This window comes from Choristoneura fumiferana, chromosome 24, assembly GCF_025370935.1.
Source record: "Choristoneura fumiferana chromosome 24, NRCan_CFum_1, whole genome shotgun sequence".
NCBI classification, from domain to species: Eukaryota; Metazoa; Arthropoda; class Insecta; order Lepidoptera; family Tortricidae; genus Choristoneura; species Choristoneura fumiferana.
In genome coordinates, this window is record NC_133495.1 from 8,814,729 (window position 1) to 8,830,524 (window position 15,796).

Below are 15,796 nucleotides of genomic sequence, written 5' to 3' on the forward strand. Positions count from 1 at the left end.
AGGAAAAATTGTGTCTAGATTCCTGTCCAGCAGTGGTGTAGGGGTTATAGCACGCAGCACGGATTGCTGAGGACCTGGGTTCTATTCCCAGTGCTGGTCTCTTTTTCTGGTTTTTCTGTGCATCCATTATATGTCTCAGTTTGTATTTTCGATATGGTATAGGTATGTCACAAGAGTGTTTTTCAATTTCCAGTTAACAGTTAAACATAAATTTACAATACAATACAATAACTCTTTATTGCACACCAACACGTGATAAATAGTGCAGTAAACACATGTATAATTTAATTATCAAATGTTAATCAAATTGTAATACATTTTAATTAGAAAATTATTCAAAATTTGTAACAGTAACAGGATACCGACAGTTGCTCTTGATAACTTAAATTATGTCTTATCCATATAGGTATCTATATATATTAAACTGGTTGCTCTTTTTAGCTGTACAGAATTCAAAGTCAAAGTCAAAATATCTTTATTCAATTTAGGCAATAACAAGCACTTATGAATGTCAAAAAAAATCTACCACCGGTTCGGAAAAACCTCTGTCGAGAAGAACCGGCAAGAAACTCAACGAGGTATATTTTTTTTTAAACAGATTTAAAATATTATTAAATGATATGTATACATCACAAGTATTTAACACAACTTTATTTTTAACACAGTAGGTTCTCTATATGAAGGGATCGCTAATGCGGATCGGAATTACTTCCAAATATCCCTGCCCATGATATAACCATTAACTTTATAATACGCCTTAGATATTAATGTCTTCTTGACAATTAGATCTGAATTTTGTATCCGTTTCATTTATAATATTTTTTGGAATTTTATTATAAAAACGTATGCAATTTCCCAGAAACGACTTTTTGGTTTTAGCCGTCTGTAAGATGGAACTTTAAGCTTCCCTGTGTTTCTAGTAGCCTTGGCTTATCGACGTTAGTGGAAAATCACATAATGTTCTTCCTTACATACATGATTGTTTCAAAAACATAAAGCGACGGCAAGGTCCGGATACCTGTTTCCTTAAAAAAAGATCTTAAAGATTCACGCGTCTTTAAATTATAAATTGCTCTAATTTATCTCTTTTGTAAGATAAAAATTGACTCAATGTCTGCAGCAGAATTATAAAAGGTTAATACCTTGCATTTTTTCTTTATGTGTCTGTTTTCTTATATTATGCAGTGTTCAATAAAGGGTTATTGTATTGTTTGTATTTTACATTCACTAAAAGATTTCCTAGTGTATTAAAGTAATACATTCCAAGTACCTACAAGTTGTAGTCCTTGTAATGGAAGTCCAAACGTCATTAATAATTCATTATTCCACCATTCGGCGCCTTTCAAGGATTCAGTAATAGTAAGTGGTTATACTAATGAAATGGTCAAAACAAATATAACATGCATGACGCATATTATTATTTGTCATTCAACTCACGTGCCTAGTCAGTGTTGTTCGATCAATCACAAATTTAGAAAATAAAGATGAAAGAATTCTTGTTGAACAATTTACTGGACGAAGAGTTTCAGAAGATGCTGTTTCCGTTGAATTTAATGCAGACAGTTCTTTTACAACCTAAATACAGGATCCTCAATGGATTCGTTACTCCTATAGGATTACGTGAATATTTGATATGTTTCTTGGGTGTTATAGTCGTTACATTTACGAACCTGATAAAATGGTATTTCACCAAAATTTACTACGACGTAGAAGTAACACTGCTTGGTTTAGACACTGTATTTAACAGTCTGTCAAGTTTCTTTCTGTTGACGGTAAACTTTGCTCAGAGCAAGAACAACGTGCTGTTAATACTGAAATTGCAGAACGCGTACACATTGTGTGACTGTAACAGTGGCTTGAAAAAACCTCGTCACGAAAATTGGATAGCTATCTTGTTAACAATATTGACGTGCATGTTATTTCTAATCATGAATTACGAAATACATTTTTATCAAATCATATTCATTATATCTCTATATTACTTTGATGGAAATATTATTTTTGCTATACAAATTATAAAACTTCTGGAGCATGAGATAAAAATGTGGTTGGATGCGTTAGATCGCTTTTGTGTAACATGTTCTGAACCAACTCATAACAAGTTGACGAAGTATTTCAGTGAGATTGAGCAGCAAGAAACAAGGCTGTTTACAGCTTTTTTGGATATAATGGAAGCATTTGAGCTTTACAAATACATTTTCCAATATCCGGTGAGTGTTTCCTGCGTTTTATAGCTTACTTGTTGCCTGCGACTTCATCTACGAAGAATTCTATTATCACACGCCCGCGGGAATTTTAAATTCTTACGGGACAGAAACTATTCTATCAGGGAACACCCAAATACTCCGAAACATTTTATTCCGAATTTGCTTATTCCGATTTTCAAAACTCTGATTTTCACAATTCCTAAGACATTATTCCGATTAAGTACTCAAAAACTCGAAATTTATTTATCCGAATTTAAAAATATCTATTTTTTTAAGATCCGATTTTTAAAACTCCGAAGAATGAAAAGCACAAAATGTTATTGGCCCGAAGTACACTATTCTGATTATAAATTTTCCAAAATGACATCGCTAGTTCGGAAATATGACATTCGGCAAAATAAACTTCGTGGTTTTAATAATAGGAATCTTGATTTCAAATCTCGAATTAATATCAATCAATTTAGATAAATTGACCTGCATACTTAGGTTAGGTAAGGTTAGGTTAGAATTGCGTCAAGGCGCGAAACGCCATAACTGCGCGGAATAGGAGCTCCGCCAAGCGGAGCTCCGTTGACCTTGTGTCACATTGATGAAAATCAATAACAGTAAATACTGTTTTAGGCCAATCTACCTACATAGCTTAAGTTAATCGGGATCGGAATTTATTATTGATCGGTGCAATGATATTCAGAATTTGGAAAAATCGGTATTTTCGTAGTCGGAGTTCATATTTTTGAAATTTCGGATTATTATTGAGTCGGACTTCTTATTGTTCGGTTTATTTAAATTCGGAATTTTGAAAATCGTAATTTTAAACATTAGGTATTTTTAATTTTCGGATTTATAAAAATCGGATTTATGAAGAATCGGAATAGTTATATTAGGAGTTTTAAAACATTCGGAATTATAAAAATCGGTATTTTGAAGTTCGTGATTCCGACTTTCGGAATTTCGTGTTTCGTATTTATGTAGTGTACCCATTCTATTAGTATGTCCTTTACAGAGTCTCGAACTATCTCGAACGAACATTGAGTACTTTGAGCGTAAAAGCGCACAAACAAACATCTCATTGTTGCGTTTATAGTATAAGACGGGATTATCACGTCCAGATCACTTCCAGATCATTGTATTATCTCCGGATTTACATTATGCCAATTTTCAGTTTATTCTTACTTCTGAAAGTAGGTTGAATGCGACTTCTAAGATTTCAAAACAGACAAGACGCCATTGAGTTTTGGAAATTTTACTAATTCATTATCATCAGCCGAAGCCGAAGATCGTGCTCAGTGACGTGCCATGGGAGAGGCCTATGTCCAGCAGTGGGCGAACATAGGCTAATGATGATGATGATGATCATCGTCATTGGAAATAAGTTCAGATGTCGTTAGTTTTTTTTTTTGTTTGTTTTTGTTTGTTTTTTTTTATATAAATACTTTTGCGTGTTTACCCTTCCCGTATTACTGACTGAAGTTCAGTTGACGTTTGTTTGTTTTTTTGTTTGTTTTGTTTGTTTGTTTTGTTTGTTTGTTTTGTTTGTTTGTTTTGTTTGTTTGTTTTTGTTTGTTTTTTTATATAAATACTTTTGCGTGTTTACCCTTCCCGTATTACTGACTGTGTAAAACGTGCCGCGAGACGGGCGCAGGCTGAAAATCAGCGCCGCCGGTTTCGTCGACCGGCAGCATGTGAATGCTGAGCTTGAGCCTTTGCCACATATTTGTAACGTGTCTGTTGTTTTTATTTTGTCTTTTTTTATGATTGTTATTATTTTTCCTACCTTTTGAAATTGTGTACTCTTCTTCTAAATTCTAAATTTACGTTTTATTCGGTGTGTTTCTGTTATGTTCATTGTATTTTTTTTAATGTGGCAATAAATGTCTTTTTATATGTATATATTATTTATTTCACTGCTGGACATAGGGCTTCCCCAAAGAACGCCGCAATGACTGGTCCTGCATCACTCCGTTGACTCCTGCGACCTTCGCCATGGCCTACCCTCGCAGCATCTGTCAGTACGTGGCCATCATTCAAAAACAAATTGGTCTCAACGGCTACCGCATCAGTTCTTTTAGGAATAATATGTACCCCGTCCTTACTTAAACTTGGCTATTTTTCTAACTTTGTATCTCATTTAAATTTCTTTAGCAAGTTAGTAATTGTGATTGTTTAATATGTATTTTGTTTTCCAGATACTATTACTGGCAATTGAAAATTTTGGGCACTCCTTGTTGTATATACAATATATTTTGAACTCAAACTCAGTAAACGACGAAGTTAAAGTAAGTTTTAAAACATATTAACAACATCAATTTTGAATTTTATGTGCGTGTGTGTGTACGCTTGTAGGTAAGTGTTTATTACTCCAACGTCAAAACATATTAGAATATAATTTGATATATAAAACTTAATTTGATATTTTTTATCCTGACATTCTCACGTATATGAAACCCGTCATGATTACCCGTCGTCATATCGATCAATTCAATTTATTGTCAGAAAGTGATTGATTACATAAATACATACATACGTTGAGATGGCGGGAGTTTGTTAATTATAAGAAAAAAAAGAAAGAAAAAACATTTATTCATGAAATTATTACACAAAATACCGGAAGGTCCCTATGAAAACCACAAAGAAGATAGATAGAGAGTCATAGTTGTCGGTCCAGGATCGGTTTAGCGCGCTTTCATGGCGAATTCCTTCAGGAAAGTCTGGTACCTTCGAGTTTAGGTAAAAAACTTAAGAAGATGACCTGTTGTATGTACGAGTATGTATGTAAATATTTTATTGTACATAAAACAAAATAATACAAAAAGAAAACAACAAAACTTTAGAGTACAAAGGCGAACTTATACCTAAAAGGGACCTTTTCAAGCTAACTTTTTTTTATTTAATTTATAATATGGCTTCTGTCCTATTTTAGGACAATTTCGCCAGTGTCGAAGTAGCTCTCTTTAGGAGCGACGTTGTACGGTGATTGTAGTTTTTGTAACTTGATAGTAAAATTCCAGAAACCACGTGGAGACAACTTGCGCATTAAAAATGTCAGACACGAGAGAAATATATAATTTTGTGATCACTGTTCACTGTTAAGGTTAATCGCCGCATAAAACACTATCAAAATTTTACTTCAACTAGCCAAAGAAACCAGAAATACCAAAATTAGATACTGTCTACATCCGCCATGTTCGAATGCTACAAATCGAATCCCAAGCTAACCTAAACTAACAAGGAAAACTCAAAGCTAGGCGAACAGTGATTTAGGCACAGTGAGAAGAAATAAATATATAACATATAAATAAATACACTAAATAACATAATATATATAAATATATGGTCACTTAACATGATCAACAAAACAAGTTCCAGAGAATGAAACTATTTTGAAGAACTAACTAAAGACTAAATATTATAACACTCATTCACTGAAATCTTAGAAACTTAAGGAAAAGCCTAGTTAAAGAAACGCGTAACAGTTCCTGGACTGACGACTCGGGCCAGACTTCTTTTACAAACTGACAATTGACGATCGCTTTTCCCGCGTCCAGATCTCAGGCTCTGTCAAGCGCGCCACGCATGGCAACACTGGCGTTTCGTAAGTGCTATAATGCCAATCCTTAATAAACTACGCATGGTAAATGGTAATGACCATACAAGGACCATACTCATAATTCTACATATTTACTATTTACCTGGACACACTTACACATTATGAATAAACAATACATATAAATAAAAAGAATACGATTACTTTCACAGTTTCTTCAATCTATCCCCGAACGAGGCACAGGCGTTCCATATTTGATAAATTACTTAATTCTCATATCAATTCTGTGCACTACTACATAGAACAGGTCATCTTCTTAAGTTTTTTTACCTATAATTTCCTTTTACATTCTACACCGCACATAATTTGTTTTTTAAAAACTTTTACTCGTTGCGTAAACATTTTGGACCGTCAGTTGGATTGAAATTAAAGAATATTCCTGAATTCCCATGCGAATCAATAACGTTAAACTGGGTACAACAACATTAGTTCAGAAACTTTTAAAAATAATTGTTTTTTTTATTTTTTATTACACTTTAAAGTTTATTCGAAGAAGCAATGTAAAGCAAACTGCTTGATGTTTGCAGCGTGACAGGCGACGTTAGTTCTGTTCTAGGATGGCGTGCATTGATAACACTATTTAATTTGTATGAAAAAAGGGAAATACAAAGACTCCATTATTTTTAAAAGTCACTGAACTAATGTCATTCTAAAGTTGAACTAAGGTTTTTTGCTCGTGTTACAGGCCACACCCGGTATGTATTAGGTATCCACCTATATAGCGTGAAATAAACTTTCGCATTCATCAAATTAGGTACCTATATTAGACTTGAAATACGTACGACGGCCGTGAATACGGCTTGCCGGGCCATTACGCTGAGTATGGGGACCAATTTAGCGTCTTGTCTTTTTCTATTGTTATGTGATTGTGATTTTTTTATGACGTTAAATAAATGTATTTTCTTACTTTCTGTTTTTCAGGAAGTTAATATACTTGAAGGCTTGGCATCTTCTTTGTGGATGGTCAAGAACTTTACGTTGTTGATTGTACTCTGTGTGGCTTGCCAGAAATTTTACCTAGTCGTTGAGGAAGTGGAAAAGGCAACCGCTGTTATAAGCAGCTGTCATGCGTCCTTGTTTACGCGTAAGTTTATAATAATATAATCTCGGTCAACTTTGAACTTTGAAGCGACTTAGGAAGTAAATCCCACGATCCACTTTTTGAGACGCCGTAGGTCAAACCAAACCGGCATGGCATTTTTCTTCACTTTGAATTTGAATCACGGTCAGTTGTATGTAATAAAAACTGACGTAATTGTATGTATGTATGTATAACTCTTTATTGTAGGTAACATATAAAACATAAGAAGTAACAGATTACAATCAGAAACAGATGTACATAGGCAAATTGGTTTTCTAATATTTGAAAATTTGTGCTACAATACAATTTAATACAATCACTCTTTATTTTATTTCTTTATTATTGTTTTAGTTAATGTACAAAAGTTATGCAAGAACGTGGGTCGCGTGACCTCGTGCGCGCGCGCCGCGGGCGGGCTGCACGCGGGCGGCGTCGTCGCGGTGGACGCGGGGCTGCCGCTGCGACTGCTTGCACTTCTCACCACCTACACCGTCGTGCTGCTGCAGTTTGCATTCCTCTAACTTACGACGGTGAAGATTTCATTGTATCGACCAACTCTTGAGCTCTTTGCCCACCATACGAATGAAAATAAAATTTAAACTTTTAAATCTGACAATAGATTTTCATTTTATAATCTGTGCTGTAACCTGTGCTGTGTCGCAGGACGTCCACTGTTGGACGTTTTGGTTGGAAGCGGCCTGCATCCACCATGAACACATGAACCAGGTCATCCGTCCATCTCGATTATATAAATGGTAAGTATGTCACAAGAGTGTTTTTAACCGACTTCAAAAAGGAGGTTAACTATTCGGTTGTATTTTTTTATGTTTGTGACCTCCCAACTCCGTCAATATGAACCGATTTAATATTTTTGCGTTCGTTTAGGAATGTCTTCAATTAGGTCCTATAAGCACCAAAGCAAGATCTGATGATTGGATCTTGAGGAAATCGAGGAAACTCTTTAAATGTTGTAGGGACACCTATAGTACATTGGATATATTTAGTAGTAACTCGTGCATGTGCTTTTGAAAATCATCATTTGATGAAGTGGAACCGATGATGAAGACCACAGTTGACCATCGGAGTTACTACTCAATAACAAGTATTTCACGGGTTGAATTTTAATTACTTTTACACAATTGCTAAGCAATTTATGCTCCTCGTAATGCATAATTATGGTAAAACGGGTAGTGAAGCACCAGGACTCCTCAATAATGAACGTCTCTGCATCGGAAAAAGCAATCTTTCGTAAAAGGTGAAGAGTAGTTAATATTAAACTATTGTATTTTAGATTTTTTGCACTAAAAAGCGTGAGAAAAAAATCTATAACAAAAAATTGAGCCGACTACAAAAAAACCATGAAAATAACTTTCTACCAGTCTGAAGTCGGTCGGTGCCTCAGCACGAGCCAGCATTTTTACATATCACATTCCATGGTTTGTAGTACAAATCAAATTCCAGCCATGTACTAAACAACAAACCCTAATGTTTCACTTTATCAAATTTAAAACATGAAAGTAGATTAAAATTATCCTCATTCTTTTTAGTAACAAACTTTACAATTAATTTATTAAATAATTGACTTTCAGACCTCAACTGTTCCCATTTCCTTGTTTAGTGCTTTGCTTGTTCAAGAAAATACGAGACATTCCAGGCAAAAAAATGTATGCTAATAGAATAATCACACATCATTGAACATATTTCGTACCATATATTTGATCTCCGATTACAATATAACAAATAACTTCATTACACCGATTAACAAGATATCGTACGTCAAGTTGTGTGTCGGTGCAACTGTTTTAATGATGACCAGAGCGAACACAGACTTTCTTTCTTCTTATTACTCGCTTTAATTTGGTTTCACTGCTTGTACTACAATTTGACCATCATTATCATCTTCGTTGTCAGTGCTCGCCATAGTAATAACACTGTGTTGTTAATTGTAAAACTTCAACAAGCCTTGCGCACCTACTATCAACATCAATAAATTCCAGATGATGTCTAACATGAAGTACAGGAATTGGATTCATGTCATTTGCATTTTGGGTGTCTACCTTTCTTGCACTATAATAATTTCCAGACGGGTGACATCTATTTGGCATATTTTGTAATGTTGAAATGAGAACCTTCTTCTTTTTTGAAGTCGGTTAAAAACAGTAGAATTGACTAAGTCGCGATTAGTATTGGGACCCTTGTCGCCAAAACTCACTATCATAAAGCTAAAAACATGGAAATTTTGAAAGTGATTGGTCGTAGTAAGTATTTTAGTTAAAAAGATGTTATGAACAACGGATCTTTCACGTAATTTAAACCTTAAGCGTATCCGGAAATCATCGAAAGTCCTTTCGGCATTGTTGTGACTTATGTAATATGGATTCAATTTCAACAAGTTTATTTAAAGTGCTGCCACCTAGCGCCCAGAAGCAAAACTACTAACAGAATTACAATAAGAGTTCATAGCGTAATTCAGCTACTCGCCGATAGAGGGCTGCGTCCAGCGACTTAACTGCGTTAATCTTACTATCTCACTCGCACTCGCACACTTTCCTAAAGAAATTAGCTATAAAGTGAGAGCATCAGAGGTTGGTTTGTTAGTATAGTGATGTGCGTAACTAAATTTTCATGTTATCGATATTTTCATACGAAAGTAGGAAAATAGTGTAATTTGCGTATTTAAACTCGGAAATTCAAATATTTTAAATTATGTACAAATGGTGGACATAAAGGCCTTGGGGATTTTTTAACGGTCAATAATAAATATCATAACATGAAATCAATTCAAATAAATGGTATGATATGATAAGGAGATACCACTTTCGTTGTGAAGTGTTCCAGCAGTAAGGTAAGGTAAGGTCTGTCGATGTTGACAAGAAGGGCTTTCTCCCATTCACTGTTAATATAGCGAGTCTTTTTTTTACAAGCTTCTATTTAACTTGTGATGTACTCGTTATGCAACTATGTTTGTTCGGGTGGAATCTTGCAACTTAATTTTGAAGCAGATCCTCAACCGATTGAGGTGAAATTTTACATTTTTTTTTAATATTTATTGCTATATGTAAGTCAGGTGACAATTGACAATTTATTAATGAACAGCTAAATTTAGTATCCTCTCCCTTACTATGGCTTGGGTCAAATTTCAGCAATAATAGTTAGCATTAATAAAACACGCCTTAACAGTAAATTAATAAAAAATCAAGGTAGTTTTATTTGATGATTAAAATTTATTAACATTTTGTGAGTAGTTTTGTTTAAGAAAAAATATAGATGGATGGATGGATGGATGGATTTTTTCTCTGTGTATCTGTTTTCTGTACGCTTATTATTTCTGTGTACAATAAAGAGTCTTTGTATTGTATTGTATTGTAGATAGGAACTTAGGGAGTTACAGTGACAAATTAAAAACGTTTCTTGTGGTTTGTTAGTCTAATATCTAGTAGCATGGTGTACGTACATTTAATCACACAAATCCATCTATCACCACCACCACACTACACTGACACGCGTTTCGAACCAAACCAGAGCTCATCTTCAGAGCAACACAACACAATACAAATTTTGAGTGTGTTCTTACAGTGTGGAGGTGGAGAACTACATGAACACGCATCTTGCATTAACTTTTAGCTATCATAAAGGTGAGCAAAGAAATTCTTTTAGTTCATTGATATAATGGGGACCTCCGCAAAGTAACGCCTAATTCAGTAAATTATTCAAGTGTTACTAAATATAATTATTAGATTCGAGTTATTTGTCTTTAACAAATATATTGTTTTGTACAGTTAAGGGCTGTTTCACACCATACATTGATTAATTTTATTTGACATATAAATGTGATGCCGTCTCCGTCTATTCGGACAAAACAAATAGTGACCGCATCACATTTATCTGACATAAATTTCATCAATGGATAGTGAAACGGGGGGTTTATGTAGGTACTAAAATATGCTCATTACTTATTTTTTTTATTCATAAACCTAAACAGACGTGAGCATCTGTTTAACCTCAGTCAGGTTACAGAAGTTTTAGAAAAACAGAGAAAAATCACAAGTCGCAATGGCAACGTGGCTAACGTAATAAGTAATTGTACTTATTAAATAATCTATCCATATACGTAACATTCGAAATTTTGTTTAATGTTCCGGGGCATCGCAAACATTTCCGTGAAAATTACCAAATAATTACATCATAGATTTCACTAACGTTGCATAACATATCCACGTCAAACGCCTATCATACGTATAGCTTTAAAGATTTTGACATTAAAGATTTAAGAACAGACGAGTTATCTACCTCCAAATTTTATCGAAATCCGTCAAGCGGGACTTATTACTAAAACTCTAGTGCGACAAATTAAATAAAAGATTTTCCAAAAAGATCGAAAGTTATCGGACCGTTCCTAGCTTATAGGTAATCATGAGTTATTCGGACTAGATTTCTTAGCATGAAAAACACAGATTACCCCCTCAAGATACCGCATACAAGGCGGTTGATGCGCCGATCTCATTCTATGTTTCTGTAATATAAGTGAAGCGTATAGGTAGAGTCATTCACGATGACGCGTGCCGTGGTTCTTATAACAATGTCATTAATGACTAATTTTGACAAAATCACGCGTCTTCGTGGATGGCACTAGGTATAGCGGTATTTGCAAGTTCAGTATTGACCAAAATTAAAGTAAAAACGGGACCCATTACTAAGACTTCACTGTCCGTCTGTCTGTCTGTCACCAGGCTGTATCTCATGAACCGTGATAGCTAGACAGTTGAAATTTTTACCGATAATGTATTTCTGTTGTCACTATAACAACAAATACTAAAAATAGAAAAAAAAATAGTTAATGGGGGCTTCCATACAGCAAACGTAATTTGTTTGCCGTTTCTTGCTCTATATTAATAACGGCAACAGTTAAACGCTTGAAATATTAACAGAATATTTATTTGTATATTTACTTTCAAAATAAATATAAATATCAAAGATATCAAACCCGTAATTACAAAACAGCCAAAATTATAGGCTATCTTCATGGTTCCATAGATTACAGAACGCTATTGTGTTCTAAATTCAAATCCTATCACAGATTATCCACTAGTGTTATCCGTGAATGCTACCTTACCTACACGAAAAATCCAACAAAAGCTTAAAAAACTTGGATTTTAAGAATAGAGTAATAACAGTATTATTCTATTCTTAAAATCCATCAAGAGTAAGTAGTACTTAACTAATACTTAAGCGTTCGGATTGATAATTTTGTCGATAGTAATCTAATTATGCCACAACACTATTTTCTAGCACGGCACGGTTCATTGCACTCCCAACCTTGCAATAGCCAATCACAGCATGACGTTACGTCTCCCGCCTTTCCGACCCTACCGCCTAATTGTGAACTCTAAATAGTACAAAATTTAACTGAAGCGGTATCTTGAGGGGGTGATCTGTGATGAAAAAGTATCAAACATACAATACGCACGCACGCACACATACTTTTTACGAGTAAAAACTTTCGCTGTTTTCACCGTAGTAGTAAGTGGGAATTATCAGTCCGTCTGTGGGTGTTTTTTGTGCGAATACGTAGCCATTGTTGATTGTGCATTACATTCTAACAGCCTTATTCATAAAAAAGTTAAGCCTCCTTGAGGCTCCTTGAAGGACTGATTGCTTAAAAGACGTGATCATAAACTTGTTAGCGCTATCAGTCGCAAGTGTTGAAAGCTGATAGACCGTAGACTCTTTATTCCCTGCTAAGTCACAAAATGGACGCGTTAGTTTTGAACACTGACCTTTGACAAGAGCAAAAAACCATACGAAAATATTTTATGAAGGTGAATACCAAAGATTAAAAAAAAAAAAGGAGAAATTTTGCCATTTAAAAATCCTCTAAATTTACTGCTACTTAAAAACAATAATTATGATAAAAATAAAATTATTTATTCATAATTCGGCTTTTGCTAATTTAAACATTAAACATTTAAATCAAATTCCTGAAAATAAATTTTCCTTTTTTTTTTTTAATCTGCGTAGCCCTGCTGTCACTTTAATTATCCGATACCATTTTTTGCTCTAGTCAAAGTCAGATTGCAAACATAACGCGTCTAATTTTGTCTTATCAGCAGCTCAACAACTAGCAGACGCTAGCAAGTGTTTATGAATCATACTTCTTGACAACCGATCTATTAAGCTTAATCAGTCTTTTAAGCAACAGACCATCAAACCTCAAGGAGGCTCTTTTTTATGAATAAGGCTGTTAGCCTTTAAAAACGGACTGTTAACATTCCGTCATAATTAAAATTTAGAGTAAAGCGAACTGCAGCAGCACGACGGTGTATGTGGCGATCAGCTGCAGCAGTCGCAGCGGCAACGCCGCGTCGACCGCGACGACGCCGCCCGCGCGCAGCCCGCCCGCGGCGCGCGCGCACGACGACACGCGAATCACGTTCTTGCACAGACGACGGATGTCCGCTAGAATAACAAGATCTTTTTTGCATTTCTTTCTTATCTATTACTACTCGCAGCATTAAAAGGCACGGGAAAATAGGATAACTATAGGATAAGATTTAATATATTTCATTATTAAACGCGGCTAAGAATACACATATAAAGAAAAAATAACCATAAGTAAAACTTAGGCCGTCTTGCAGGAAAATATAAATCTAGATTTAGTAGTTAAACCTGGCTTAAGATTGACAGTTCCATACTACTAAACTGAGGTTAACACTAACTCGAGATTTATGTGTTTCCAGCAAGTAGCCATTAAACATAAACACAGCGAAGTATAAACTAAATACCTACCTAACTTAAAAACTTAATACTAACTAAATTAAATCTAAAAAAGGCCCCCAGGGCATGGTGTCCAAAAGGCTGACAGCATTCTCTCGTTGAATGGCGATGGCGATTCGATGAGAGAGATAGCTGCCAGCCCTTTGGTCTCCAGTAGTGTCGACCAGGCGCTTATGCACTATAATAATAATTAGTTATTGTCGACTTTCCACAAATTCAATTTTACTTGTATCCTGTCCGTGGTAACTCCACAAGGCAATGACGGGACAATTTGATGTTCCAGGACTGCCGAAAATCTGGACGAATGGCAAAACAATAGGAGGCGTGAGACACTTACTCCAAGCTAATAAAAAAATATAATTTAAGTAAAATAAAAAGAACTAGAAGTTAACTTTAAATAAAATACTAAGACTTTACAAAAGTTGACTTTGCACTTAAATATCTAATTCTCACTAAAGCAGTCTGCGTTGCCAAGTAATATAGCGCATGCGGCTTCCACGTCTACCATCGCCTCGTCAAACCGCTGGCACGCTGCGCACACGCAAATAAGTAGCGTGGCTTTTTTAATCGCCCACAGGACTAATATCATAATTCCATTCGTCTAAAAAATATAAGAGCAATGTTTTGAACATGAAACTACCGTGAGACTCACTCATATTAAATATAATGACCCGGATAACTCACGTCTTAATCGAGTTTAGCTCGACATGTTTTGGGCTAATCCGTAGCCCTTTCGTCTCGGAGCAACGCGACTCAGCGGTTGCTGCAACACGCGCACTCACGCACGGGGGGGGCGCACGGGGTGCGCGTGTTACAGCAGTCGCGTTGCTCCGAAGACGAAGGGCTACGGATTAGTCCGAAACATGTCCAGCTAAACTCGATTTAAGACGTGAGTTATCCGGGTCATTATATTTAATAAGAGCAATGTTTGTTAAATTTTGTATGGTACATAGTTATATCAAACAAAATAAAACAACTATTCTTACAGAGTAGTTAGCAGGTAGCACATCTGTATCTCTGCCTAATTCTATTAAAATTTGAACGTAAATTAGATTGTGTATAAAAACTGAAAACACCAGCAACCATATCTAAAAAACAAAAGATTTTATTTTGTATGTTGAAATAAATGTAAATTATTGAAACACGAAAGTCTTAGTAACACTGACCGACATATGAAACATGCGTTTACAAATATTAAATGCCTCATAAATACACAGATAAGCCCGAAAAAGTTTTTTCGTTTGTGCAGTCGAACCAGTCAAATAGCAGTTGTTTATTTCTTTTCTCCAAATCTTCAGCAAATTTTGCAAATATATTAAAATACGAGTAGCGAATACTAAATTAACTTCAAAATAGAAAACAACAATGACTGTCAATATGTGACTTGTACGAAACAGGACTGCAACAACAGTAACTAAACTTAAATGTAAAATCAGTATCACTGTCAAGTAAAGCCAGTTTTGTTTTTTGAAATATTTTAACTGTTTGCAGCCCAATAATTCAGAAGCTTCTTTAATTTTTATAATCAAGTCTACATTGTCCATATCCATAGTTACATTGTTCAATAACAGTACTAAACAACATATTGTGCGGGACACTAGGTCCAAAGCGCTTAACGCACTTAGTAATGTTTTGAAAATATTTAAGGTGGAATAAAGTTGCAATAGTTGGTAAAGGCAAAGTGAAATTATAAGTATTGCACCAAATAAAGACGCGAGTTGAGCACGGACACCATTAGGCGTAATGAAACCGTGAAATATCCTATATTTCTGTTGAAAAGCAACACATTGCATCAGATTCAAAGGGAACAACATAGCCTGGAAGTCTTTCTCCAGATAATTGTTCAGTAAATATTCGTTAGAGCGTTTATTGTTCATTTTGTTCAGTCTTCAACAATACTCGTATTTAGAGCGCCTTACGAAGCAAAGAACTTCGGATATAATAATTGAAGTCATGTAACTTCCGATGGAAATAATCTATTAATTCCTTTAATTAAGTGCTCGTATCGTTAATTAAATTGTAGAGAATAATTAATTTGTGTTTAAATGTAAATAAGACATAATGAATATGTTGTAATTTATTGAATCAGGCGTTACTTTGCGGAGGTCCATATCAATGAACTAAAATAAT

The 15,796-nt window shown here is 34.9% G+C and overlaps 2 protein-coding genes across 2 annotated transcripts; one reads left to right on the forward strand and one right to left on the reverse strand.

Annotated features, from left to right (window-relative positions):
* Nucleotides 1–6,771: 6,771 nt before the first annotated feature.
* LOC141441943 (uncharacterized) lies at nt 6,772–7,413 on the forward strand. Its single transcript, XM_074106831.1, has 2 exons — nt 6,772–6,895; nt 7,244–7,413. The coding sequence occupies exons 1-2, from the start codon at nt 6,772–6,774 to the stop codon at nt 7,411–7,413; spliced, it is 294 nt and encodes a 97-aa protein (XP_073962932.1).
* Nucleotides 7,414–13,178: 5,765 nt separating this feature from the next.
* On the reverse strand, nt 13,179–15,543 carry LOC141441944 (uncharacterized). Its single transcript, XM_074106832.1, has 3 exons — nt 15,399–15,543; nt 14,120–14,197; nt 13,179–13,348 (listed from the first exon to the last, which is right to left on the reverse strand). The coding sequence occupies exons 1-3, from the start codon at nt 15,541–15,543 to the stop codon at nt 13,179–13,181; spliced, it is 393 nt and encodes a 130-aa protein (XP_073962933.1).
* Nucleotides 15,544–15,796: the final 253 nt, after the last annotated feature.

Coding starts and splice junctions, on each gene's coding strand:
- LOC141441944 (XM_074106832.1), bottom strand. CDS start 15,543: ATGAACAATAAACGCTCTAACGAATATTTACTGAACAATTATCTGGAG. Junction 14,198..15,398: donor CGGTTTCATTACGCCTAATG/GTGTCCGTGCTC, acceptor GCGTGTGCGCAG/CGTGCCAGCGGTTTGACGAG. Junction 13,349..14,119: donor TGGCAACGCAGACTGCTTTA/GTGAGAATTAGA, acceptor TTGTTATTCTAG/CGGACATCCGTCGTCTGTGC.
- LOC141441943 (XM_074106831.1), top strand. CDS start 6,772: ATGGTCAAGAACTTTACGTTGTTGATTGTACTCTGTGTGGCTTGCCAG. Junction 6,896..7,243: donor TCATGCGTCCTTGTTTACGC/GTAAGTTTATAA, acceptor TTATTGTTTTAG/TTAATGTACAAAAGTTATGC.